Source organism: Tenrec ecaudatus, chromosome 2, assembly GCF_050624435.1.
Source record: "Tenrec ecaudatus isolate mTenEca1 chromosome 2, mTenEca1.hap1, whole genome shotgun sequence".
Taxonomy (NCBI): Eukaryota; Metazoa; Chordata; class Mammalia; order Afrosoricida; family Tenrecidae; genus Tenrec; species Tenrec ecaudatus.
In genome coordinates, this window is record NC_134531.1 from 253776369 (window position 1) to 253803692 (window position 27324).

Below are 27324 nucleotides of genomic sequence, written 5' to 3' on the forward strand. Positions count from 1 at the left end.
GCCTCATGACTTTCTTTAGGACTGGGATGGTGCAGAGAAATCAAAGTTCATTTTAGTTCCTGACGCATTTCTGAAAACAGACTTAATAGCTACAGCTATTTAAAAATTTTAACAGAACGGTTTTTAGTAAATGCAGTGTGTGAATACGGCTTATCAAGTGCCCAAATGGCAGCTGATGGTACAGAGCTGCACCTGAAGGCTCTTGTCTGTCTGCTCTCACTCGGCTGTGTGGGTTTAGTCAAGTGCCTTAATCTCTCTGGGATTCCCTTTCTTCATTTATCAAGAAAGATGCTGATTGCCAGTGAAAGAGACACACACAGCACAAGTACAGACAGAAACCTGTGTCTATAGGTTCATCAATCCTGGGTTTCATATACCGAAAAATGAAAATACATATCACACATCTTCAAGAGGGTGGCCCCCAATGGCCTAACACCTCTGAGATACACCCGAGTACGTACACACAGAACCAAACAGAACAATACAAACCAAAAATACAGGAATGTTTGGAAACCAGATCAGGACCAGCCTGCATCATAGGGGGGATCTGCTGACGCAGTTTTAACTGTTCAAGTCAGATGAATGCCTTTGATCGTCTATACTCAACTCTCCAATGCACTCTGTTTAGTAACCACTTGCCTCCTGTCCCTCAACTATGGATCGAGGAAGTTCACCGAAGGCTTATTTCCTATGTTGTTCCACAAATGTATCTTAGGTTCTCACAGTCATCCATAGCCTTCTGAAAATCAGGTTCTCACAATTTAGGCTCTGATACTAATCGCTGATTAGTATCATCAACTCTGATTAGTATCATCAACTCTGATGATATGTTTCACAATCCTTCGGAGACCAAGGATGGTGGGCTTCTTCCATGTGCACTTAGTTGACATCTCACTTAGATGGCTGCTTGTTAGGAGACAAGCTTTAAGTCCACAGAGGCTATCTTACCGAATATCCAGGCACCATCTAATTTCTTCACCACACTTTGCTACAGCACTTGTTTTCTCTGTGTTCCCTTCCCGAGGGTGAGTGTTGAGCAGGGACATGATGTAAGAACTAATTGTTCTTAAGTTGGAGCCAACACCCATTCCTGGATCTAGGTTTGGGGTTTTTTGATTGTTCTTTAAATTTACTTTTTTGATTGTTCTTTAAAATTACTTGGGCATTAACACAAACATGTCATTGCATCGTTCAATCTCATCAAGCAGAATGGTACCATCTCTTGCCTATTCAGTTTCGAAACATGCTAAGTCTTCCTGCGTTCCAAGGCATCTTCTCCCTTTTAGCACCCCCTCCTCCTCCACAGAACATACCCTCCGCCTTTGAAATCCTTGTTCTACTTGCTATCCCTATAGGTTCTTAATTCCTGGGTTTCACTGAAAAACATTTACCACAACTTCAAGAGGTTAGCCCCCAATAACACAGCACCTCTGAGATGTACCCTAATATGAACAAAGACCTACAATGGTTTAAAAGTACCCATATCAGTCATAAAGAATTCAGATAACATTTTGTCCTTCCAGTGACCAAGCTAAATTTACTCTGAAATCCCTGGAAGTTTTTTCCTTGGCACATTGTTACAAAACATGTAAAAAGGAAATCATTGGATCCAAACCTTGTGAATGCAGGACAACTGCCAAAATGTGACCACATACCTGGCCTCATGTCACCAAAACACTCAAAAGCCTAATTTCTAGACAACCTTTAATTATACAAATAAACGATACAACAAACAGTTTAAGATCGTCTAGGAGTTTGAACCACTCTTATCCATAATTGTCTTGGTAGGTGTGGCTCATAAAATTTTCCTACTTATCCTATCAAAGCAAAGGAAGCCAGTTTTCCTCTGTGCGCTGATCCAACCTTCCATGACCTAGCAGGGACATCAAAGAAGAGGTAACTTCCACCCCCAGAAGCTCACTACTTAGTTGCCAGCAGTATTTCGGAAAACACATCACAAATCAAGGAACTTTCCGGCGAGAGAAAGCTACTGGAGTCACCTAAACCAACTTACAGACTAAGACACCAAGGTAAATGTCATGGCAGAAGGCCACGCAGCTGATTTGTGGCAGAGCTGGGACAAGAACACCATTCTCTAAACTTCCTCGCCAGTGCCCAACCCTTTTCATCAGCTCCATGATGTGAAAGTAATGCTCAACAGATTTGGGGTCATTTTCTACATAAAGGAATCCTATAGTGCTCTTTCTGAAATGCAAGTGAGATGACAGAATCTGTATGATGAAGATTGAGCTTGATAGAAAATAAATATTTATTAGAGACTATACCTTGACCGCTTCTGGTGAAGGCACACTTTCCTTTTTCTGACTTGTGCTCATGGGCTCATTTTCAACACTGAAAAACAAAAACCACAGTTTATTTTGAAATGACAAGATAATGACTAAAATGATGTCGCTTCTCTACTGAGAACCAAATGACTGAAAAGCACTTCCTCGGCAAAGCTCAAAGACTAGTATACAAAATGTTTTACCGAGGATATGTTGGCGGAACCTCTCAACTGGAACGTGACATTCACAGACACTCATGCAGGCTTCGGCGGTGCCTGGGCCTGTTCTGGTCTTGTGCTCTTATGTTGACCATCAGCATCAGAGGTGTGACGCGCTCCACAGAGGAGCACCTGTGGTCCACAGCACGACCTCAAGAAGCGCGAGCACTCTTACAATTTTATTTAAATGGCTTCTCCACAGCCTGATCTTCTTTTAATGCCTACGCTGGGTGACTTGGAAAGAAATATGTGTCTAATAAGCAAATTATAAACAACACAGAAGCCCACTAATGAATTCTGGGACCACGCAAAATAGATTTGGGCTTAGCAAGCCACAAATGGGTCCCAGATGGTACAATTTTAAAATTCAATTCTCCAGATAGTCCCTTCTAATTATCTTTTGTTTGAGATGCCCTTCACAGATGTCTTATATGTCATAATAAATCACTATGCCTATTAGGCACACATAGACTTTACATCAAAATATTTCTATTTGTTTACATTTCATCTTTTGTTTTTAAACTTTCATTAGCCTAAACAAATTGAGTAGCTCTAAAATTTACCATCACTGTTTCCATGTGCATGGGATTATTCTTGGCTTTAAGAATATAAAAACAAATAGGTCAGCCTCATCGCAAAACTCAGCCTAGTAGCAGGGGACTGACATGCAAGTGATCTTTAGCACTATAGCTTGGTGGAAGCTACCATGGCTGAGAGACCAAAATGCTATGGGGCACACAGGAAATAAGCCTGGGGAGAATCTGCCTAATCAGTAAGGTACGCAGAGAGGGGGTACGAAGATGAGTGTAATAGACAGCACGGCACTTCAGGAGGCATTTCTGTCTGTTTTTAATATATGACCAGAGCACAGGAACTTGCAAACGCAGAGGTAGTCCTGTTAGAAATGAGAACGGGATCAGAGGTTCACAGATGCCAGACTATGACGAGCTGCCCAACATGCTGCACGCACTGATCTCTGCCCTACACACCGCGTCCTTAGAGCCTTTACGCAGGGGACTGAGAGTGGGCCAACCCAATGGAATGACGGAAAACCATGGTGGAGGATCCAGAAGCACCCCTCTCAGATGAGATGGAGACCTCAATGCAGACAGGATGGAAAGAGAGGACAGATGTCTGTTACTGAGCCACTGCATCTGTGAAATCCAGTGCTTTAATGAAGCAGCCAGGGAACAAATGGCCAAAAGATAGGAACAGGTAAGGAAGCCCATCAACACCTAGAAAATACAATGGGTGACCATTCATTATTCTGTAGAGGAATACCGGGACCAAGATGACACATCCCTTACCTCGGGTTTTACATGTCAATAGGAAAAGAACGTAAACTAAAAAGTACACTTGTAAGCTTAATGGGAACACGCAGACATTTGTAAAGGGAAAACCAGTGCATGAAAATAGAAAATAGATTTCTTCAGACTTGTAACACATATATATTTACATAACTTAACAATAAAGTCTAAAGCAGTTGCTGTTTTTAAAAACTTATTATTTTCCTCCCTCTATTGCAGGGGTCCTCAAACTTTTTAAACTGGGGGTCAGTTCACTGTCCCTCAGACCCGTTGGAGGGCCGGACTATAGTTTTACAAAAAACTATGAACAAATTCCTATGCACACTGCACATATCTTATTTTGAAGTAAAAAAACAAACAGGGCAAAAACACGCAGCGGGCCGGATAAATGTCTTCGGTGGGCCGCATGTGGCCCGCGAGACATAGTTTGAAGATGCCTGCTCTGTTGTGTTAGCCTTATCTTCACCTACAGAGAAGCCCAGGTGGCACGGTGGTTAGGCGCTGGGCAGTGATCACCAGTTCCGGAGCCCCTCAGGAGAAAGAACAGGCTTTCTATTCCTGTGAACAGTTACAGTCTGGAAAACGCACACGGGCAGTTCTACCCTCTCCTACAGGGTTGCTCTGGCTGGCATCGACTAGAGGGCAGTGAGTTCTACCTACAATACAAGGCTGTTCACTGTCACATGTAAATTGAAAGAATTATATTTAAGTTCAAAGTAAATATCAAGCAAATTAGATTGTTAAAATTAGATCCAAACCCACCCCCACCCACCTCTCTCTCTCTCTCTCTCTCTCTCTCTCTCTCTCTCTCTAGTGTTCAACAGGAACAAATTCCACCTGTAACCCAAACTCTTAATACTGAACCCACGTGGTGTGTGAAGGAGCAGACGACAGGTAGACCAAGAGGAATGAACTGTCGGTAGGTGGACTAACATTTACTTACAACTTCAATACCCCCTACTTGTTGTTTCAAGATATGGATTAGTCTAGAATTGCCAGTGACATTGTCGGTGAATATTATTGTAAGTTTTGCCAGACCACCAACTCCCATTCTTTTGGTAAATAGTGTCCTGTCCCGTAAGGATTTATGCTGTACAAGTGAATAATCCAGGTAGTGAGATTTGTAGTTAGCCTACACGTATTCAGTCTCCCTTTCTCAATAGTGTTTTAAATAATTATCATGGACTAATCAATGACACTATTATTCTCTAGGGAAATGATCAATAAGATTGTCTACCATAAATTAACAAGGAGGTCTCCAAGGTGAACCAGAGTCAGATAAAAACAAAGATTCAGGAATGGACTTTGGGTTCTCACTTAATTCCAGCTCCTATTTCAGAACAATTAGTTCTTACAACGTGGCCCTGTTGATACTACCATGAAGAAAATACAGAGGACATGGATGCTGCAGCAAAGTGTGCTGAAGAAACTGGATGGTGCCCAGCTTTCAAAAAGACTCCTGTCTGAGTTCTTAATGGCAATTGCTGTTACTACAGGATGTGCACATATAAGTGGGCTTCTTAAAGTTTGTGGGAAAGGGAAGTAAGAGATAATGAAATAGGAAGATAAAAGATCATTTGAAGCCCTCTTGTAGTTATCTCTGTGGCCTTTACCATTCATATTTCTCCCAGTCCTTTCGTTCACCTTGATGTGTAATTTTTCTCATCCCCTAAATTAATGTTTCTGATTCACCCACCTTTTCCTTGTAATCCCTGGTAAAAAGCAAGGTTTCCTTTTGATTACCCTGGTAGTTTCAGACTGCTAAAAGTAAGAGGAAAGTATGATACATTTAGAAATTGAAATGGCATATGTTTTTGTTACATGTATTGTCATCACAGTAAGTTTTTTGCGATTTCTTTAAAGATGGGCACGGCATGTTTAAATTCCCATGCTCTCAAGTCTTACAGAGTCCAACAATTGGTTTCTATTGTTCTCTAACAATTTCTCCTCTTTTGGAACCCTGGAATCTGTACGCAGCATTATTTACAGAAAGCACACATTCTGCATATGGCAGCGTGTGTGTGTGTGTGTGTGTGTGCATGCGTAGTCATCATCAGATTAGCCAAATGACACTACTCTGCATTTCTAAATAGCCTGATATCACTTAGTTAACAGAATTTTCTGATTTAATCTCTCAAAGTAACCCAGATAAATAATGAAAGTACATGTATCACAGACATTTCTCAATTTTTATTTTTCATCAGGGGATAGCGCGAACGCAGTCCCCCACTACCACAAATTATGCAGTCGAGTTTCCCACATTTGGGGAAATCGCAGGGGTCAGCACACCCAGAGTGCAATGGGTGAGCCTCGCCCTGGGAAAACCACCTTCGTGATCACGGTATCTCCCCTGCCAGGTAAGTATTTCTCAATTTTTAAGCCGCCTTAAAAAATTTTTTAATTTATTTTTATTGGGGGCTCTTACATCTCTTATCACAATCCATACATTTTCCCAGTGTGTCAAGCACATTTATATATATGCTGTCATCATCATTTTCAAAGCATTCTCTTCCCACTTAAGCCCCTGATATCAGCTCCCGATTTCTTCCACCTCCCTCCCTCGCCGGCCTTCCCTCCCGACCCCTTGATAATTTATAGACTATTTTCATATCTTACATCATCCTCCATCACCCCTCACCCACTTTCTGTTGTTCGTCCCCCTGTGAGGGGTTTATATATTGATCCTTGTGATTGATTCCCTTCTCTCCCTCCCCTCCCCTAATCCTCCTGGTTATCTCTACTCTCATTGTTGACCCTGAGGGGTTTATCTATCCTGGATTTCCTGTGTTGTGGGCTCTTATATGTAGCAGTGTGAATGTTCTGGTCTAATCTGATTTGTAAGGTAGAATTGAGGTCATGATAGTGGGGTGAAGGAAGCACCAAAGAACTAGAGGAAAGTTGTGTGTTTCATCAGTGCTATACTGCACCCTGACTGGCTCATCTCTTCCATGTGACCCCTCTCTAAGGGGATGTCCAATTGTCTAAAGATGGTCATTGGGTCTCCACTCCATACCCCCACCATTCACATTGGGTATGCTTTTGTTCTGTGTCTTAGATGCTTGATATTTGATCCCATCGACACCTCACGATCACACAGGCTGGTGTGTTTCTTCCATGTGGGCTTGTTGCTTCTGAGCTAGATGGCTGCTTGTTTATCTTTAAACCTTTAAGACCCCAGATGCTTTATCTTTGGATAGCTAGGCACCATCAGCTTTCTTCACCACATTTGCTTATGTACCCATTTTGTCTTCAGCGACTGTGTCGGGAAGGTGAGCATCAAAGAATGCCGGATTGTTAGAACAAAGTGTTCTTGTGTTGAGGGAGTACTTGAGTCAAGGCCCAAAGTTCATCTGCAACCTTCTTAACATACAGCTATGAGTACATAGTTCTATTCCCCTCATTGTATATATATTTACATATAAACATGTCTGTATTTAGCCCTCTATAAATGTCCTTTGCCTCCTGGTTCTTTACTCGATTTCCTTTTACTTTCCTCTTGTCCCATCATTATGCTCAGCCTTCATTCGGGTTTAGTGATTTCTCACTGCTACATTGCCCTTGATTAAGCCCCATTAGGCATCCTTTGATTTTCCTTCCACTGATGTTAGTTTCCTTGTTCCTGGGTTGGTACCCCCACCACCCTCCACTTCCTTTCTCCCACCTCTCCTTTTCTCGTATCCCCCGGAAACAGTGGTCCTGTTCCTTTCATCTCTGAATTATTTATCCCACCCATCTTATCTAGAAAGACATGCAGATACATTAATAAGTGCAAAAACCAGGCAAAGCCAAATAAAACAACAAAGGAAGTCAAGACCAACAAAACAATAAAACAACAAAAAGAAAGCCACAGATACAAATGGAAAAGCCTATAGATAATTCAAGGTCTGTTTGTTGGCCTTTATGAGAGCTTTCCAGTCGAGTCTGATGCGGGACCACTCTGTCTACAAAGTCTAGTTTTGGTATTCCCCAGGGATTTCGTCACTTTGCTCCCCTTGCTGCCCTTAGTGTTTCGCCCCAGCGTGATGGGGTCAGATTGTGCATAATTCCCGCACTGGGTCTCCAGTGCTGTCCCACGCAGTGCTGTGGTTTAGTGAGGGATGTCGTGTCTCGTGGTGGGGCTGGCCCTATGGTCTTCTCTGTGCGTTGTCTGCTCCGAGCAGGAAGATCGTCCTTGGGACTGGGTGTAAGCTGCCTTTTTTAGACCCAAACTGAGACCGGTGAACACAGCCTGTCTGCTGTGTGAGGTTATCTTCCCTGCGTGTGAGTTTCACATCCATGCACACCGTGTGGCCTACAGAAGCGGAAACGGCTCAGGGCTGAGGATGAGAAGAGAACATCACGCCAGTTTCCCACTTCCTCACTGACAGTCTCTGCTGCTGCCCACAGCCGGGTCCACAGAGCAGGGACTGCAGCCTCCTCAGCCCTTCCCTTCCTACGTAAGGGGCACGCTGCTCCCCATCCCACAGCCCAGCCGGCCCCCCTCCTGGGATGAAACAGAAAGGAATTAGAATCTAGACATCCTGAAATTTAATACAGTTCATGGGAGTCTCCCGCTTTCCCACGGAAGGTCAAATTTAAAAATGAGACGGGGGAAAGCAATCTTTTATCTATCAACTCCCTCTCCCGCTGTCACTAGCAAACTGCTTTACAAAAATGAGCACCGGCACATGCCTGCTTCAGGGCGAGCACCTGCGGGAAAAACACACCTGTGTCAAAACGCACACTTCTAGATGTGGTTGTAGACATGCGCGCGTTGAAAGGGCCAGACCGGCTGAAATCAGGGTCTCTCGCTGATTTAAAAGGGCCCACTTTGCTATGGGCCCCCTAGAGTAGCCTTAGTAGGTTAAAGCTACAGGTCAATTGATCTCAAGGCTTTGGTAGTCAATGAGGAGAAAGGCTATGATATGAAATTTAGAATCTCTTGTCAGGGCATTGTACCAAAGGCAGGCACTTCCATTATCCTTTATTTTCTCAAGTTTCCCAAGCCACCACCAAGACTGCTTCCATAGCCTCGAATCCCATAGAATCCACTCCCTCAGCCCTCAGTGAGATCTTAAATACAGTGTAGACTGTATCCCCACAGTTCACAAAGGGTCCCGCTTGACTTGTCAGCTATCCGTACTGGATAGGGAGATGTGTTCTTAGAAACACTGATGCACCTGACAAGTCCTGTCTTTGTTCGATACTATAATGCAGGTGCTTTGGGGGTAAAACAGACTCCTATGCACTGAGTGCTATCCAGTCTGCCCAACCCTACTTCCATGAGGAAAAGACGGAGCTCCACACCAACAATTTACAACCATCTGGCAAACTGTCCACCCACAGATGGTGGCTGCCAGGAGTTGAGTGGCACTTGTTGGTTTTTTTAAATGACCGTTAACAGAATATGAAACAGGTGGTTACGGCACTATTTCTGGGCTTCAGATTAAAAGGTAAGTAAAAGCTGCAATTTTAAAGCAGTCAAACAGCATGTCTGTTAGCTCAAACATCTGGCATTTGAATGACTTCAGAATTCTTTGGAGGAAAATCGAGAGAAGGGAGGAAAGGTAATAGGCATGATTATGAGGCTCAGCTGCTTGGAAATGTCCGATTCTTCAGATACTGGCTTTTCCACAATGTCATTGCCATCCTATAATTTATGTATCTGCCCTGCAGCTTCTTTACTTCTGTTCCTCACCTCACGCCCCTAAAGCAAGACTCATAATTACAGTTCAATCATCGGTTACAGAGCGAGAATCTCAATGCATCTGAAGCGTACCTGAGTATCCACCTTATGTGGCTCCAAATCCCGCATCCCATACCCTGCAGATTCAGAATGTCTGTCCCAACTCGCTAGAATCAACACCTAAATCTTTTTCTGTGACTTAAAACTCAGAATGGTGTTCAGCAGCCTTCTAAAATGTGACAGCCATTTGTGTTTCTTTCAGCAAATTTAACCCAACAGATTTACCCTAAGAGAAGAGCTCTGGCTATCCAAGGACAGCCAAGACTGTCCTTCCCACGGGGCTGACCTCACTTCCAGCCTCCCACACAAATCCTTCCTCCGCTGTAAAGCTTTCCAGATAAACACATTCATACACACACGCTCCCACGATCCTTTCACAAAGTACATCTCACCATCTCAAATCCTTACTACAGTTCACTATGTCCTGGATCCCCTTACCCATAACCTTGGTACCCAATCACTTTCCTTTCCACCCGCAACGGTATCTGAGCCAACACAATCCTGCTCCAAACCACAAACTCATTGCTGTCCACTTCAAAAGACTGTATAGGGCAGAATGGAGCTGTTCTACAGGGTTTTCAAGGCTGTGGATCTCCAGGCACAAACTTCTGTATCTTTCTTTTGTGGAGCAGATAGATGGTGAATTTAAACAGCCGATCTCTTGGGTAACAGTGGACACTTAACCACTGCACCAAGGTTCTTGGGAGCCTGCCCCGCCCATTACCACTGAGTTAGCAACCCAACACTTAACTCATGGAGGCCCCCAGGACCTTAAAATTAGCTGGTTGCTCCATCTGGTAAGTTCTTTGTCAACATTTTTCATGTCTCATTCTCAAATATAATTCAAATCTTGGCTCGAATGCTACCCACCAAAGAGACCTTTTAAGACCTCCTTACCATCATGTTCCTATGCCCTGTCCATGTTTTACTTTTACTTCAGGGAACTTCATATGAGTGCCCTCCCCATTAGAACACACCCTCCTGTAAGTCAAACACATCGAGACACCCAAACCAGATTCTGAAAAGTGGAAACACAACTCAGATTTCTATAGGGATTGCATTTTAAGTGAATTTTAACTCAAACAATTATGATTATAACAGCTTTAAAAATATCATTGCTAAGTGAACATTTTCAAGTTAAGCAGCCCTGAGAAGATTTTTTTTTAATTGCAGAAACATTTACACATGTGGGTGGTGCACCTTGGAAATGATCTGCACGATGGGCGCCCTGGACTCTGGTAGGATGCTGAGAGTATGAGTGTGTGTGTTTCCTTTCTAAACTTTTTCTAATTTCATACTTTTTCTGCAAGGGTAGATGCCACTTTTAAAAGGACCAAAACAAATAATGAAGAAGTAATGCAGTTGATCAAACTGCTAATAAAAATAAGTCGGTGGGAAAATCACAAGCAGCAAATTTAGAATAGGCGAATGACTAAATATAAATGCTGCAAGCACTATATAATGGTCCTTTCTTTGTATCATAATGTGCAATGTGTACATTGACAAACAAGATCCTTATCTTCCCATGGAGAACATGAAACAATCAAAATTATTCCAGTTCCTCTCTTTGTCTTTGCCTATTATGGCACAAGGGCACCTTCCAGCCAAGTGATGGCCTGGGTGTGTGGACAAGACTGCTGTTGTGACTGTCAGAGGCCGTGGAGTCGGTTCTCACTCAGAGCGACCCTGTACACAGAGAATGAAACGCCGCCCAGTCCTGCCCCGTCGTCACAATTGTTCTCTGGTGTTTGAGCCCGTTGTTGCAGCCACTGTGTCCATTCATCTTGCTAACTGCCCTCGTCTATTTTGATATCCCTGGCCAGAGACTTGTCTTGTCTGATAGCATGTTCAAAGCACGTGAACGAAGTCTCGCCGTCCTATCTTTAAGACAGCGTTCTGGCTGCACTTCCCCCAGGGCAGACTTGTTAGTGCCTGTGGCAGTCCATGCTACGTTCAATATTCTTCACCAGCACCATCATGCAAATGCATCCAGGCTTCTTCGGTCTTCTTCACGCAATGTCCAACTTTCACGTGTGTACCAGGTGAATAAAAACACCATGGTTTGGGTCAGGTCCACCTTAGTCCTCAAAGTGGCAGCCTTGCTCTTCTATGCTTACGCAGTTACCCAACGCAACGCATCCTTGGATCTCTTGACCACTGCTTCCACGAGCATGGACTGTGGACGCAAGCAACACGCATTCCTTGGCAACTCTGATCTTTTCTCTGCTCGTCCTCATGCTCAATTGTGAGGATCTGGGTTTCCTTTACACTGAGTTGCGTGCGATCCAGAAGACAGTAAAGACAAGACATCAAGATGTAGACAGTTTTTTCCTACTTATTTTTGAACCTTCCCCCAGTTATTAGTACATAAAATTGAAAAGAGTTGCTCTCGTGTCATAGAATCATGTAATTAAGGTGATGAGGTGGTTAGTAGCCAAAAATATTGATCTGCCCCTGGGGATGGAGCCACTACAGGCAAAATGATCACATAAAACTTCTAGCACATTTTTGCCAGAAATGACATGAAACGAGTATCTGCACGAGCATTCCGGGCCATTGTCGTGTAACTTCTGGCACTGCTATGTGCACTGTTAGTCATAAACAACACAGGCTACATACGCTCTTTTAAAGGTCTACGTCGAAATAAGGAAACCAAAAAAGCATTTTATAAATACGGACAGGGGTGTTATTTAAATCTTCCGATCACAGTTATGTATTTGTTCCAACAGAAAGCAGATGTTTTGAGAACGATGAGGGCAACAAATGTACAAATGTGCTTGACACATGGATGTACGGATGGACTGAGACAAGAGTTGTACGAGCCCCCAATAAAATGATATTTTAAAAAAACAACAACCCAGCACTTCAAGCATATTTCATATGACATGTTGGAAACGGCTAATCTGTGATGCTGTAGCAATTATTTCCCAGCAGCCACTATTGAGAAGTTCGGTTTGTAGTCAAATAATAACAAGTTTAGCAACAGTGATAATGCAAAAATTTTCTAGCTAATTTTGGCAAACCAGGAAACTGGGATATATGACACATCAAACTCTGATCCAGCAAAGTAGTCTCCGCCCCTTCAAAAAAAGACAGTAAAGCAATAAATAAAAGGAAATAAGCTACTTAAGTAACAAGAGACAGGGTAACAGTTACTCAAGAGACGTCAACACACGTTTGAAGGAGAAAAACAGACTCAGGACAGGTAAGGATGCAATGTAAAGTAGAAAAGGAGGAAACACTTCTGTCCTTTCCATTTTCTTGTCGCAGCACAACTCCAGAAACATCTCAGAACTTGGAGGCTCGTGGTAATGGATGAAGGTACAAGGCTGAAAATGGGGACCAGATGAAAGTCTGTTCACCCTGACCCAGAATCACATCCCCAGTCCAGACATGTTTAGCAGAATAATGGGAATTTTAAACCAGAGGGGCTCCAGGCTGGCGAATATCAAAACGGTGGAGTCATAAAAGCCACAGACAAAATCAGGGAGCTTGAGCAAAATCCTCAACCCTATATAATGAGACATAAATCTTTTCAAAGAAAAGCCCACCAAGTGCTCAGCAAAATGAATGTAAGGGTGGGGACACTACGTAAGGTCTTTACCATGAATTTGTAGAACCTATATGAAAAAGAGGAGCAGGACATTACAAATTCACAAAGCCTCCTAAGAAGGACCAGAAAATAAACTGACCTCAGGGTTCTCAGCACAAAATTGGAAAGAGGAACATAATGGAGTCTTCAGAATTCTGCAAGTAAATCATTTCCATCTAATAATTTTATACCCAGACAACTTATCATTCAAAAGGGTAGAAAAGGTGTTTTAAGAAATGCAAAGACTAAAATAAATTCACCTCATATGAACTACTGGAGGATACACTCCAACAAGAGGAGGAGTCAGCCAAGAAGAGGAATAAAAGAGATCCCAAAATAGGAGCCCTAATGCAGGGCTGAGCAGAAGAGACCAGCACAGCAAGCTAGGAACTATTAGGCCAAATTAGAGGAGAATCCAGGTGCCAAAAGAATGGCATTGGAGGACTGAGGTGTGACTTAAGAGATGTTTTATTGGTGTGGCAAAAGCACATTGAAAGGGGCTTGATAAAATGTGTTTGAACATATTTATAAAGTGCAATAAAAACAAGACAAACCCAGAAAAAATAAAAGACTACACAAAGAAAGATATGCAACTATAGTACAGGATTTGGCGGAGCAGAAAAAAGTATTTACATTCTGATAAAAATATTTAAATTGATAGTGTATTTCATCTAAAAAATATTATCATTATTTTGTGTGAGTGAAGGAAAGTTACAAAATAGTTAAACTTTCATCTACCATACCCCCAAAGTCAACATGTGATCTAAAGTTTATGAATCCAGAAAAAACAACAAAGTACACAGAGACAGAGTGGGATTTCAGAAAGTTCATGGAAATGGAATTCAAAGATAATGGAATTTCCTACAAACTTTTGAACGTCCTTAGACCAAAGAAATGGCTTAAAGAAGTTTTAAATGAGTTTCCTCTAAAGTGGAAGTATTAAGGGTGTGCCCACATCTGTTACATGCATCTAGATCACCCTGCATGTCAGTCCAATACTCGCTTTAAGATGGGAAGAAAAAGTGTGCCGATCGCGCCTGTATTCCCCCAAACTTGCTGAACTGTCTTGTAGCAGAAACAGTGCTGCATCTTGTTTACTACTGGATTCCCAGTGTCAAACACGATGCCTAGCAATAGTCAGTGAATTCTTGTTAAATAGAGGTGAAGCCTGAAAATCAAATCACCAATGGGTGTTAAGGTAACATGAAGGCATTTGTGAATGCATTTTCATGTGTGATGTTTCCAGTAAAATACATAGCTTCCTAATCTATAAGGTGCCCCTGAACCAACCCAAACCATGGTATTTTCAATCATCTCACATTCATGTCAAAGTTGGACACTGATAGGAAGACATAGGAAGAACTGCTGCTTTTGAATTATGGATCTGGTGGAAATACTAAAAATGACCATGGCTACAGAGGATCAAACCTATCTCATATCTGCCCTGGAAAAAGTACAGCCAGATGCTCAAAAACTTCATCTCACGTTTTGGACATGTCGTCAGCAGAAACCAGTCCCTGGAAAAGGACCTCGTGTCTGGTAAAGTGTGCAGGACAGCCACAAAGAGGAAGACCACCAAGGAGATGGACCAACACAGTAGTTCTAGCAATGTGCTAAAGCAGCAGGACCAGGCAGTGTATTGATCGCTCTTGTGCATGTGGGGTCAGTATGAGTCAAAACTCAGGCTCAGAGGAGGCTGAGGACTTGCCCTGGATCACACAGGTGGTTAAAGTGTTACTCAAGATAGATGATATGTGTCCCCAAATTACCGTACATACTCGAATATAAGCCGACCCGAGTATAAGCCGAGGTACCTAATTATTACCTGGGAAACCAGAAAAACTGATTGACTCGAGCATAAGCCTAGGGCAGAAAATGCAGAAGCTATTGGTGAGTTTCAGTAATCAAAACAAATGAAAATAAAATTACTAAAAATTGAGACATCAGTGGAGTAATGTATTTAAATATTTATTTTAAATAAAAACATAAATAAAAGGACAAGTCATTTAACATTAGTAAACCAGCACAGTAAGTGGAAAATAGGTTCAACAAAAACAATAAGGTATCTAAGTGGAGAGCAAATGCCTTGAGAATGATTGGGGCAGGGAATGTATGGATGTGCTTTATACAATTGATGTATGTATATGTATGGATTGTGGTAAGAGTTGTTTGAGTCCCTAATAAAATGTAAAAGAAGAAAAGAGAAAAAAATGATTAGGGCAAAGACTGTACAGATGTGCTTTACACAATTGATGTATGTATATGTATGAACTGTGAAAAGAATTGTATCAGCCCCAATAAATTGTTAAAAGAAAAAAAAACAATAAGGTATCAACAATGAAACCTTAAGAGTACTATTCCCTGAGCTTACCAGCCACCAAGCTAAAATGTAGAGTTAAAATCCTTCAAAACTGGATTCCTCATCATCATCCGTATCCCAATGCAGAGCTTCAACTGGTGTGAGGTCATCACAGACGCTGTCCTCACTGAGATCGCCATCATCACCATCACTGCTGTCATTTTCATACAAAGCGCAGTCTTCACTGCCATCCATAGCATTACTAATACTACATTTCTGGAAGGCACGTCACACCATGTCTTCTGGAATGTCTTCCCATGCATCTCGAACCCACTTTGCTCTTAAGTCTATGTCAGGCTTCATGAAATTTCCTCCTTTTGTTAGTCAGGCTTGACCAGATGACATCCATTCATGCCACATCCTTCGCACACGGTCTTTAAAAGGCTTATTCAAAGATACACGTCATAGGACGGCTCTGATTGGTTAGATGTGAGTAAACAAACATTCAAAGCCCTGCAGTGTCAGTGGGGCTTTGAATGAACAGCAGAGAAACGGCAATCACCTGCGAGATAACGGGCACTCATCCCGTTACCTGGTGGGGGCAGGGGCAGGCAGCGAGATGTTACACCTCGCTGGGGTACCACTGACCTGTGTATAAGCCAGTAGTTGAGTCAAAATTTTTGTAGCCTTAAATGTGAATTTTAGCCAGTTTCACATTATAAATAATATATAAGATATAAATTCATTGCCATCTAATTTATTATGTTTCATAGTTATCCTATGTAACAGAACTGTCCCTGTGGGTTCCCAAGAGTGTACCTTTTCCCGAGACTAGAAAGCCTCATTTTTCCCCTTTGGAAGAGGTGGGTTCAAACTGTGGACTCTGCAGTTAGCACTAACGTGTACGTCATTACGCCACCAGACTACTCCGCATCATAAATACTCCTGTTACAGTCCTCTCACTTCAGTGTGCAAACAGAATCCATGCTCTCGTTCATTTTATGTTTTTATTTTGGGGGAGGAAGTTTTGCTAACTTAGAACCATCTTTTTTTTCTTTTCATTTTTTGCCTAAATTTCTGAAATAAGATAGAGATTGTTAATTAATTATGAGTGGGCTTCAAAAAGGTCCTAGAAAAATTGTGTTTGCATTCAATTCTTCCAGGAATTTTTAATCCCATTTACACACACACACACACACGCACGCACACACACACACAGTTTTTTTTGTCTGTTTCCTTAAGTACCAAAAGACATAAAACTGAAAAGTTTCCGTCCCATTCCTGGCCCCCTTCACCAAGTCCCCAGCACTCCCCAAGAGGAAACCCAACTTTGTTATTGCTAGGGAACTTCAAGCTGGTTCTGACTCATAGTGAGTGACCCCATGTACACCAGAGTGAAACCATGCCCAGTCCTGCGCCAGCCACCCAACCGTGGTTACACTGGTGCAGCTTCTGCATTGACCGATCTCCTGGAGAATTTCCCTTCTGCTTTACTAAGTGTGGTGTCCTTTTCCAGGGACTGGTCGCTCCTGATGACAAGACCAAAGTGCATGTGATGAAGTTTCACCATCCTCATTTCTAAGGCTGATTCTGGCTGTACTTCGTCCAAGACAAAATTGTTGGCTCTCCTGGCAGTCCACAGAACTTCCAATATTCTTCCAAAGCACCATAATTCAAATGCATTGATTCTTCTTTAGTCCTCTTTATCCTATGTCTAACTATGAAGTGACTGAAAAGATAAGGTGCACCTTAATCTTCAAGGTCTTCTTGGAGGGCAGGTTGACCTAACACAATGAATTGTCTATTTTTAAAATGTGGCTCCCATGAACATTGATTGTGGATCTAAGCAAGACAAAATCTGCAACAACTTCAACCTTTTCTCTGTTTATCATGATGTCACCTATTGGTCCGTTGGTGGAGATTCTGTTTTCTTTACACTGAATTTTAATTTCTATTGAAGGCTCTAATCTGTGATCTTTATCAGCAAGTATTTCAAATCCTCCTTCCAGATGTCTGGTCAGAGGTCAGGAAGAGTTTCCGTGCTCCCAGCACGTCGATTCCTACCATAAAGGACAGAGAACTCTGTGGGTTTCCAAGGTTGTAAATCTTTACGAAAACAGAAAGCCTCTCTTTCCCCCGAGAAGCAGCTAGTGGTTTCAAACTTATGACCTTGTGGTTAGTAGCCTAATGTGTATCCCACAACACCAAGTAATCAATCCACTATGCCACTAGGGCTCCTTAGCACACCCTTCAACACCATGGTGTCAATGTGACTCAGAGTTATCCCCTGTGGGTTTACGAGAATGTTTAACTGTTTGCAGGAATAGAAAGCCCAGTCTTTCTCCTAAGTAGCTGCTGGTGGTTTTGAACTGCCAACCAGACAGATTACAGCCCAATGTGTAACCACTACACTGCCGGGGCTCCTCACACTACCTTAGTTTCAGCTTTACTTCATGTCCTCACCCTTTTATACACACCTGTATGACATAAATGTTTGCTTTTTTAAAGCTGAATGAAGGGGGTAGGTCCTTATCAGGACACAAAGATATCTATATTCCATTACATAGATAGATAAGGTCTTGTCAATTAAGCTGCACTATTTCTCACTATTTTCTATTAAACTATACTGCAATGATAAAACACATAAGCATCTGTTGCCTGGTTTAAATTGTGTCTGATCAATTCCTAGAAGGGACCTAATGATCAGGCTATGTAAGTTTATAGAGCTTCTCACAGGGCTTGTCAACTCTCTCTACAAAGTGTCATACCAGTTTACATTCATACTAGGGATGTACAAGAGTTCCAGTTTCCCACATCAGACTGGAGTTTGGCTTATCAAAAGGAATATGTATCTTGCTATATTTCAATTTGTGCGTCTCTCCTTTGAAGGCGATTGGTTATTCTTATTAAATATATACTTATAATTTGCATAAATGAACCAATTTATTTTCATCTTAATTGTCAAGGGAATAATTTGGTTATATAAATTATTTTGGGGGGGGTTCTTACAGTTCTTATAACAATCCATACATCAAGTGCATGAAGCCCGTTTGTACATCTGTTGTCATAATTTTCAAAACATTTTCTTTCTACTTGAGCCCCTGGTACAGCTCCTCCATTTTGCCTTCCCTCGCATCCTTGTGAACCCTTGATAAATTATGATTATCACTTTCATATCTTATACCATCTGCTGTGTCCCTTCACCCGTTTCTATTGTTTGTCCCCTGGTGAGGGTAGGGGTGTTATACAATTCCCCCTTACTTCCTCTTCTTCCCCCTCTTTTCTCCTATCTTCTTGATATAGCTACTCCCATTACTGTTCCTTAGGGCTTTATCTGTCCTGGATTCCGTGTGCCCAGAGTTCTTAACTGTACCAGTGTACATGCTCTAGTCTAGTCAAATTGGTAAGGAAGAACTGGGGTCATGAGAGTGGGAAGGGGGGGAAGCATTAAAGAAACTAGAGGAATGTTGCGTGTTTCATTGGTGCTACACTGCCTTCTGGCTGAATGATTCCTTCCTTGTGAACCTTCTGTGAAGGGATGTCCAATTGTCTACAGATGGACTATGGGTCTCCACTCCAAACCCCCTCGTTCGCATCAATATGATTGCTTGTTTTGGGTCTTCTGATGCCTGCTACCTGATCCCGTCAACACCTTGTGATCACACAGCCTGGTGCGCTTCTTCCATGTAAGCTTTGTTGCTTCCCTGCTAGATGGCTGCCTGTTTGTTTAACTTCAAGCCTTTAAGACCCCAGGTGCTCTATCTTGTAATAGCTGGGAACCATCAGCTTTCGTCACCACATTTGCTTATGCACCCATTTTGTCTTCAGCGATCTTGTCAGGGAAGGTGAACATCACACAATTCCAGGTTATTAGAACAAAGTGTTCTTGCGTTGATGGAGGTTCCTAAGCACACATAACTCTGGCCCAGACCATCTGGGCATAGAACATAGGGACGCAACATGCCCTTGTGGTTCATTTCCATTGAAACTCATTTTCTGAGGCCACTTTCTCTGATGGGTCTCACCCAGTTGAGTTGAGAAAGCTGTCATATAATGCTGTGGGGTTTGAAATGAGGGAGTAGAATCTGACTTCTGACTCCACCACAAATGCCGTAAGGGTTTGAATTACAAACTTCTCCAAGCTTTACATTATGTATCTGCAAAGTATAAAATAGATTCTCTATCTGATGTCTCATTTACTTTGGACAGGTTATCAGGAAGGATCTTTGGACTGGAAAATAACTTCAAGCTTGGTACAGAGACACCAAAAAGCAGGAAGTCCCTCAAGGAGGCAAATGGACATGGTGGTTGCAACCATGGGATCAAACATAGCAACTGTGAGGAAGACGCAGGCTTGGGAAGCGTTTCGCTGTTGTACTTAAAGTCAATCAGCCAAAGCCGACTCAACGGTCTTGCCAGGGCTTGAATACTGAGAGACAACTCAGCTGGAGTTGTACCACTAAGTGGCCAAGCGTGAGCACCAAGTAAACATTAAAACTGTGTTATTACTGGTCCCAAAACTTCAAGTGGCTGCTCTAGCAACATCAAGCCCTTTTGTGGAAGGAATTCTCTCTTGGAATGTCACTTCCAAAAAGCACACCCCAACCCACCTCCACCCCCACTTCCCTCAATCTAGGACTTGCGGAGCCTTCCATGTCAAGGAGAAGGAAGCGGGTTGAAGGGGAAGCACTTCCAGCCACCTCATTGGCTTGGTTACTAACACATCTCTTTCACTATTCTGAAGAAAGACTGCCAACCAAGGCAGGCTCAGAAAGACGCTAATATGAAGAGTTATTTTTGAAAGCCAAATTAAAATTTCCATACAACAAAAATTAAGTGTATTCTGAACCAAAAAAATACACACCAGAAATGTAGTTGGCTTATAAGGAGCTTATCTTACTACTAAGAATATACATATCTAACTCTCTCATTAATTTAGGAAACTTTTGAAGGCATAAATTTTCTGAACTCTTTGAAGGTGGTTTGTGCATTCATCTTCATATCCCCACGGCTCAGTCCATACTTGACAGACAGAAGTCCCTCACATGTATGGGATAGGAAAAATCCATATGAATTCTTTAAACTTCATTTCACAGTGGGCCTCTCTTACACATAACCAGGCTTATCTTTCTTAATTCAAACTTGCAATATTTTCTTGCTACCATAGTTTTCTTTGGCCTTTCTGGTACATCTGGACTTCAGAGTACTTCATCAGCTCTCTGAGCAAAAAATGAAATGTTTTGTCTTGAGGGAATATTGTTCTTCTCATAGTTTACAAAATTGGCAGTTCTTCTTTTATATATTTTCCACTGGAATGAAAAAACAGCCTAAGTATGTTACAACTGTTTCAGTAAAGTTGGACGTTTGATTGTATTTATGAATGCAGGCCAATTTGTGGCCACTTGCAACTAACTCTACCACAGTCAAGGTGTAATTGAGTTAGTGTTCGCAGAATGCCTCTTCATGAAATAGAATCTCAAAATTGGCCATCTGGCAGACACTCTGTTAAGCCCTAGAAGTAGAAATCTCTCTTGAAAAAGAAATAGAACAGTAACGCCCTACGCCAGTTTTTATTTCTATTCATCTCCCAAGTGTGACCCTGGGATCCTGAAATATTCACAAAATAACTTTGCAGACATAAGGAATTCTCTAGTAAACTTTACTACTGCAGGCACGAATTGCTGACCAGGCCCTTCAATATCACACAGGAATCTCTGATTCAACTACATTGGTTATCAATTATTCTCTATATTGCTTCTGAATCAATGGAAAGGCAATCACCATAAAAATTCAGAGAACCAAGTTTCACTTCCTCACATAATTGATGTTGCGGCCGACAGTGGTGCTTTAACGGGGAAGGCTGCCAGCTCTCACGCTGGTCCTAAGAGACACTGACATTTGGGGTGAGAATATGCCCTGGACTCTAGCCCATCAGTATCCTGTCCACACCCATTTAACATCCTCGGTCACAGGGACAAGCAATCACATACTTTTAAGTTACAATTTCGCTTTTGGGAGAGAACTGTTCTAGTCAAAAACAATACGTCGATGCTTTAAAGCAGTGGTTCTCAACCTCCCTAATGCAGTGACCCTTTCATACCGTTCCTCATGCTGTGGTGACACCCCAACCATAACATTATTCTCATTGCTACTTCATAGCTGTCATTTTGCTACTGTTATGAATCGGGTGACCCCCTGTTAAAGGGTCGTTTGGCCCCCCACGGAGTCACGACCCGCAGGTTGAGAACCGCTGCTTTAAACCATTAATGCTGTAATTACAAACACCGGTTAACTGTCCACCTGAGGTAGAGTAAATGGCATAGGCCCAGCTCTTGGATAGAAAGATCGTGGCTTACAAGTCTACTGAAGACACCATGCCAGGTCACCCAAAGCAACAGCCGAGCGCAGTCTATGAGCAATGGAGTACATTGTCACCCATGCTGGAGGAAAGGTCCAAGTGACTTAACATTTCCCACTGTGTCTGGAAGGAGCCCAGCTCATAAAGGTAATGGGCTGGATGGTGTGGGGGAAAGAACCAAGCTTTCAAGTCAGAGGGATGAGGTTCAAAGCCCAAAGGTGAAGCCTACTCCTCACGAGACTTAGGGTCAATTACTCTTCAGTAGGCATGGCACCAGCCAGTCAGTCTAGATTCAGCTCTGCATCTCCCGCCCTAATTGCTCTGCCTATGAAAACATCATCTACAAGGACTCCTTAGAGATCATTAAAAAATTATATCCACTTCGAAGACCTACTCGTTCTCCCAGTTTCATCTTTCTAATGATTCTGGAAGCTCCTTGCCCACTCATCAACAGGCACTGTGGCCGTGATCGCAAGCCGGGATCCACGAATCTCCTGGAGTTCCTTGACTTTCCTATGAAAATGCCTAAGTGGCCTTCAATTCGTATGCAATCTAAAATAAATTAATGTAAACTCTTCCTGGATCTGACCATCCACTCAAGCTCTAAGTTGTTGTTGTTAGTTGCCAGTGAGTCCATTCTGACTGTGCGTGGCCCCACGTGTGCAGGGCAGGACTGCTCCGTGAGGTTTCGCTGTTTTAAGCAGAGCCTCTCTGGAGAATTGACCTGCCAACATTTTGGATAGTCTAGTCCAGGGGTCCTCAAACTTTTAAAACAGGGGCCAGTTCACTGTTCCTCAGACCCATTGGAGGGCCGGACTATAGTTTTTAAAATTAAATTATGAACAAATTCCTATGCACACTGCACATAGCTTATTTTGAAGTATAAAAACAAATGAGGCAAAAACACCTGGCGGGCCGGATAAATGTCCTCAGTGGGCCACATGTGGCCCTCGGGCCATAGTTTGAGGACCCTTGGATCTCGTCCTTAACCATTTGAAGCCCCAACTGAGTCCTTAAGCTATAAGTACTCCTGAACTATCCCAGTGTCCACTCCTGCGTTTGTGCACGGTGTTGATGCAAACAGACCTTCTTCATAGAGCGAAGGTTCATGAGGCCTGGTTCATGAGCAAAGGTTCCTGAGGCTGCTGCAACCTCAGTACATAAATGATGTGTTACAACTATGTCGAGTCCAGAAAACTCAAAGCATACCACAGAAACAAATGCATCCCTAGTGTTCAAAGAAATGCCAGGGAACACAAATCACAGCACAGTGCAGAGTAAGACAATCCTGGCAATCCCATTGATCCTGTATTTGTCCTGGTCGATAACATATATTTCGTGAACATTTTGCCAAACCAGGACAATGTTGCAAATTCAATTTATTGGCCAGGGGTTTTATGTGGGCTTAATTATCCCATTCTGTTATTAAGAATTCACATGCAGATATGCATTTGTTCATAATAACAGGAGCTGGGTGTCCTAGTGGGCTAGACACTGGGCAAGCAGTTAGCAGTTAGTTTGAAACCACCAGCCACATCGTGGGAGAAAGATGAGGCTTTTCACTCCTATAAAAAGTTACTCTCAGAAGCCCACAGTGGCCGTTCTACCTTGTCCAGTAGGGTTGCTGAGTCAGAATCAACTCAGTGGCAGTGAGCTGGTTTTTATTTTCCTTCTGGGGATGTAGCAACAAGTTTACATGATAAAATTCACAGAAGGAAGTACTAGGAGTGAAGAGGGCTGTACAGGCAAGATTGTGAAGCAGTGCTTTTCGATTCGTTTTCAATGCACTAAAAAATCAGAATACACACTAACAACTCTTATTGAATGCTAAGGGGCCTGGCGACTCAATCAGATGCAAGAGTACTTGACTGGAAAATAACTATGTGACTTTGAACACATTTCTTTAAACCTGTCTGTTTGGCAGTCAGATGGGGCTATGACAATACAGGTAGGTCACGAAGCAAATGTAATATTATTAATAAAAAGCACTTTGTAAACTGCCAAGTGCTAGGCGCCTGGTGGGTGTTGGTGCTATTTTCAAGTAGTGCCTGCTTCCCATGGCTCCTTGAGGAGATGGACCTTTCTTTCACCCTTCTTTACCTCCTGGCCGGCAAGCACCATGGCACACCAACAGTGCTGCCTCTAAAGCCACCAGTACAAGCTGCAAAGAGGAGCAGTTAAACTGCCCTTAACTCTGAAATAAGAGCCCAGTGACGAATCGCAATTCTGTTTCCAATCTTGCTAACACCGGGGTGTTGTGTTACTGGGACATTCATACTACATTAAGCATTTCCATTTGTTTCATTAAAGTTTCAATACAGGCTTTGTTTGCTGTATCCTTGAAAAGCAAGATCTGAGCGCATTTAAAACAACACACCCACACATAGGATTATCAGAGATCCTTTTAACATCTGGCAAATTATTAAAAGGACGAGAACAAAATTAAGCATTCATATAGGCACCATACAAATTTTCATTGTCAAAAAGCCACAAAGTTTGTCACTCTCTGGACGAGATGAGCACAGGGAAGTGGTACACAGACAGCGGATTAGTTACTAGGGTGGTTAGCTCCAGCCAGAAGAGATCAGATTTGAGCAGTGCCAGAAAAAGCCAAAAGAGGGGCAGGGTAAGGGGCAGGCCTGCTCTCCGAGCAATGTTGAAATCAATCCGAAATTTGCCCGCCTAGTCCTTTCTAATACTGGCTCTCAAATTCCCAAAGTTTGCTTCCAAGTTGCTTGAGACAACTTGGAATTTCTTTTAAATACTGCTTTCATGTAATCCAAGATTGTTAGTGTTGTTAGCTTCCCTGAGAGCAGGTGCCCTGGGCTGTCTGTCCACCCCTGCAGACACAGTGACTGGGACCAGTGAGACTTCAAAATTATTTTTAAGTACTATTAGCTTTGCATCTCGAGACCTCCTTTAAAAATCAGATATAACTGAAACCTCCCAGCAAAACTTGGAAAGATGTGATATTTTATTAGCAGCCAGGCACACTGAAACTTTTCACAAGTAGAGAAGGTGAGGCACATCTAAACCACGCAAATCACAAAGCCTGGACGGTCATGGGCCCCAGGTCAGAAACCGTTTCCGTTCATGTTATTTCGAAGGCGACCACCAACGCTTGAAAATCTTAAGTACTATAGGGTGGCTCATCCCTTCCAGGGAGCATCCTTCCATCCCCATGTGATACAAGTCTTCCAGTGCCAACTGGGCGTGGGGAGGGGAGGGGGTCTCTTTATTATGAAACACTGAAACCAGCAAGCTGCGTGTTCCTAGAACCTTCTTCCCCTTTCTGAGCGTAGGGACAGGCTTGGGAAAGACTTTAAAGGAGACACACCATCAAAAATCTTCAACTTTACAGCAGGTGGAGGAATAAAAAAGATTGCAGAAGAAGGGTGCGTTTTCTGTCACTGAAACCACGACAGCTTCATTCCTGGTTTGGGGCTTCTGCTTGGGAACTTGAGGTGGTGTTTCCGAAACCTGAAGGGCAGCCTTACTTAAATGACCGCGACTGGTAACTGAAACGCGCGATGGTTTAATATGTTGATAAAGTCCTGACAACTTCGTTTCATGTTTTTTAATCATTCTTGGAACAACTCAGTAAAATGGCAAGACGCCAAATTAAAGGGCAAAGCTCCTAAGCCTTTCCTTTGCTCCCCACAGACCCTACCCAAGTGGTTTTCTGAGCGTGCCCTCCCCTTTGCTGATTGGCACGCGCGGCTCACAACTGTTTCCCATTAGGGCCGGCAGTGCGCCGGGGAAATGGCTTTTGCCCGAACTTCGGGAGCAAACGCGCGTGAACGGGAACAGAAGGGGGAGGGGGCGGGCGGCGAGCAGCGAGGTGCGCGGCTGAGCCGGTCGGAAAGCACACGTCCACGGTCAGGAACTTGATTTACGGAAGGATGGCGCGGCACGCGGGAACTAGGCAAGGAGGAAGAAAGTTTGGGAATGGGGGAAAGAGACCCCGGAGTGGGAAGTAAGCTGCACCCCGGCTCTGGAGCGACCTGCGGGAGATGGGTCAGGCCAGAAGCAAGAGTCGGCGCGGACCAGCCCCTCAACCCTGCGGCTCCCACCTGGCAGCACCCCGGCCCGGAGCCGGAGTCTGGCTCGTCCCCAGCCTCTCCTCCTCTTCCTCTTCCTTGTCCCGCGAAGGGCTTCGGGGAGCGAAGAACCGGGAGAAGCTGTGCCAGGGGGCGCCGCCCCTCCTCCTGCTGCCGGACATCTCTCTGGGGCGGCCGGCGACTCCGAGTCGTCGGCGGGGAGCTGGCGAGGCGGAGCCGAGCGTCGGCAGCCCGGCGCTGCGGGACCCGGTGAGCGCACGAGCGACGGGCGCGGGCCGCCGCGCGGCTCAGTCCATCCCAGGCTGGAGACGCGGGAGACGCGCTCCCCGCGCGGCGGCTCCCAGCGCTGCGCCGCCGCTCCTCCCCCCGCCCACTCCGGCCGCAGGCTACGCCCCCGGGAGGAGCCAGAGCATCGAGACCCGCCCCCGGGAGGAGCCAGCGCCCTGGACACGCCCCTGGGAGGAGCCAGAGCTCCGAGCCCAGCGCGCCCGCCCTCCGCCTTGGACGCCGCGCTTCCCGCCCAAACGGGTGCTGCAACCTGTTTACTTTCTTTTAAGTTTTTGGAGGGTGGGGAGTAGTGGAGGGAGTTCTGCTACTGATGACTTTTCTGTCCCACCGACCGTGGACGTAAACAGTTGTCCAACTTTGGAGATAGAGTTTATGAGAACACTTAGCCCACCGCAGCGCCAGCGGGCCTTGCCCTGCCTGCGCGCCCTCCCACCCACAGCGGCCCTCAGCACTGGGTCACCCAGTTCTGCAGAAGGCGCGCTCTCCCCGGGGCCTAATCTCCAAAGGCGGAGCGGGGGCGGTCCCGGTCACGCGCCGCCACGTTCTCCTGGCAGGCCGGCTGGCTGACGTGGGAGTAACTTCGCAAGCCAGCGAGCTTGGAAGGTCGTAAAGCTCCGTGTTTCCTCCTACTGCGCGAACCCTCTACCCCAAAGGACACTGAACAAAGCAAGCACGGTTGAACCAGTTACTATTTGGAAAGGCTAAAAACAAGTGTATTTTGTAGTTACTAACTGATGTTCCTGAAATCGGGAAAGGTTTTAAGACTTTACAAGAAATGTCAAAATTTAGATGTCCTTCCACATTTTAAAAAATGTCTTATCGCTTGGTATGTAAAAGTGTGTGTGTGTGTGTGTGTAATCTAAAGGTCCCAGCCACTCCCAAGTGCTACCACGCGTAATCATTGAACCTTGTGCACAAGTGAGACGAACGCACATGCAATTGGTGGCGTAGTCTTGACTCGGGGAAGGAGAGACCCTAAGGGTCATTGCCTTCTGACTTAGGCACACCAAGAAGAGCAATGGCTGGATTGCGCGTTTCTAAGCAGAAGTCCTTTCAGAACCAGTTGGTGGCATTTCGCTCCCTGCTAAGCTACAACTGCTTTCAGAAACCCTTATAAGCAGCGCAAGGCACTGGTCTGAATTTCTTCTAGATGGATTTAACCCATTAATTTAAGTTAGCCCTGTTTTCTTC

The 27324-nt window shown here is 43.9% G+C and overlaps 1 protein-coding gene and 1 non-coding gene across 2 annotated transcripts in view; both read right to left on the bottom strand.

Annotated features, from left to right (window-relative positions):
• Positions 1-26172, bottom strand: part of CRYBG3 (crystallin beta-gamma domain containing 3) — a 149437-nt gene extending 123265 nt beyond the window's left edge. Inside the window, exons 1-2 of the mRNA XM_075542432.1 lie at positions 25858-26172; positions 2286-2352 (exon numbers count right to left, since the gene is read on the bottom strand). Of these exons, the coding sequence (XP_075398547.1) occupies positions 2286-2352; positions 25858-26006 (216 nt within the window). The 5' untranslated portion in view covers positions 26007-26172. The remainder of the gene's footprint in view (positions 1-2285; positions 2353-25857) is intronic.
• On the bottom strand, positions 6012-6175 carry LOC142441876 (U1 spliceosomal RNA). The gene has a single exon (XR_012783170.1). It is a non-coding gene; the product is annotated as a U1 spliceosomal RNA (small nuclear RNA).
• Positions 26173-27324: the final 1152 nt, after the last annotated feature.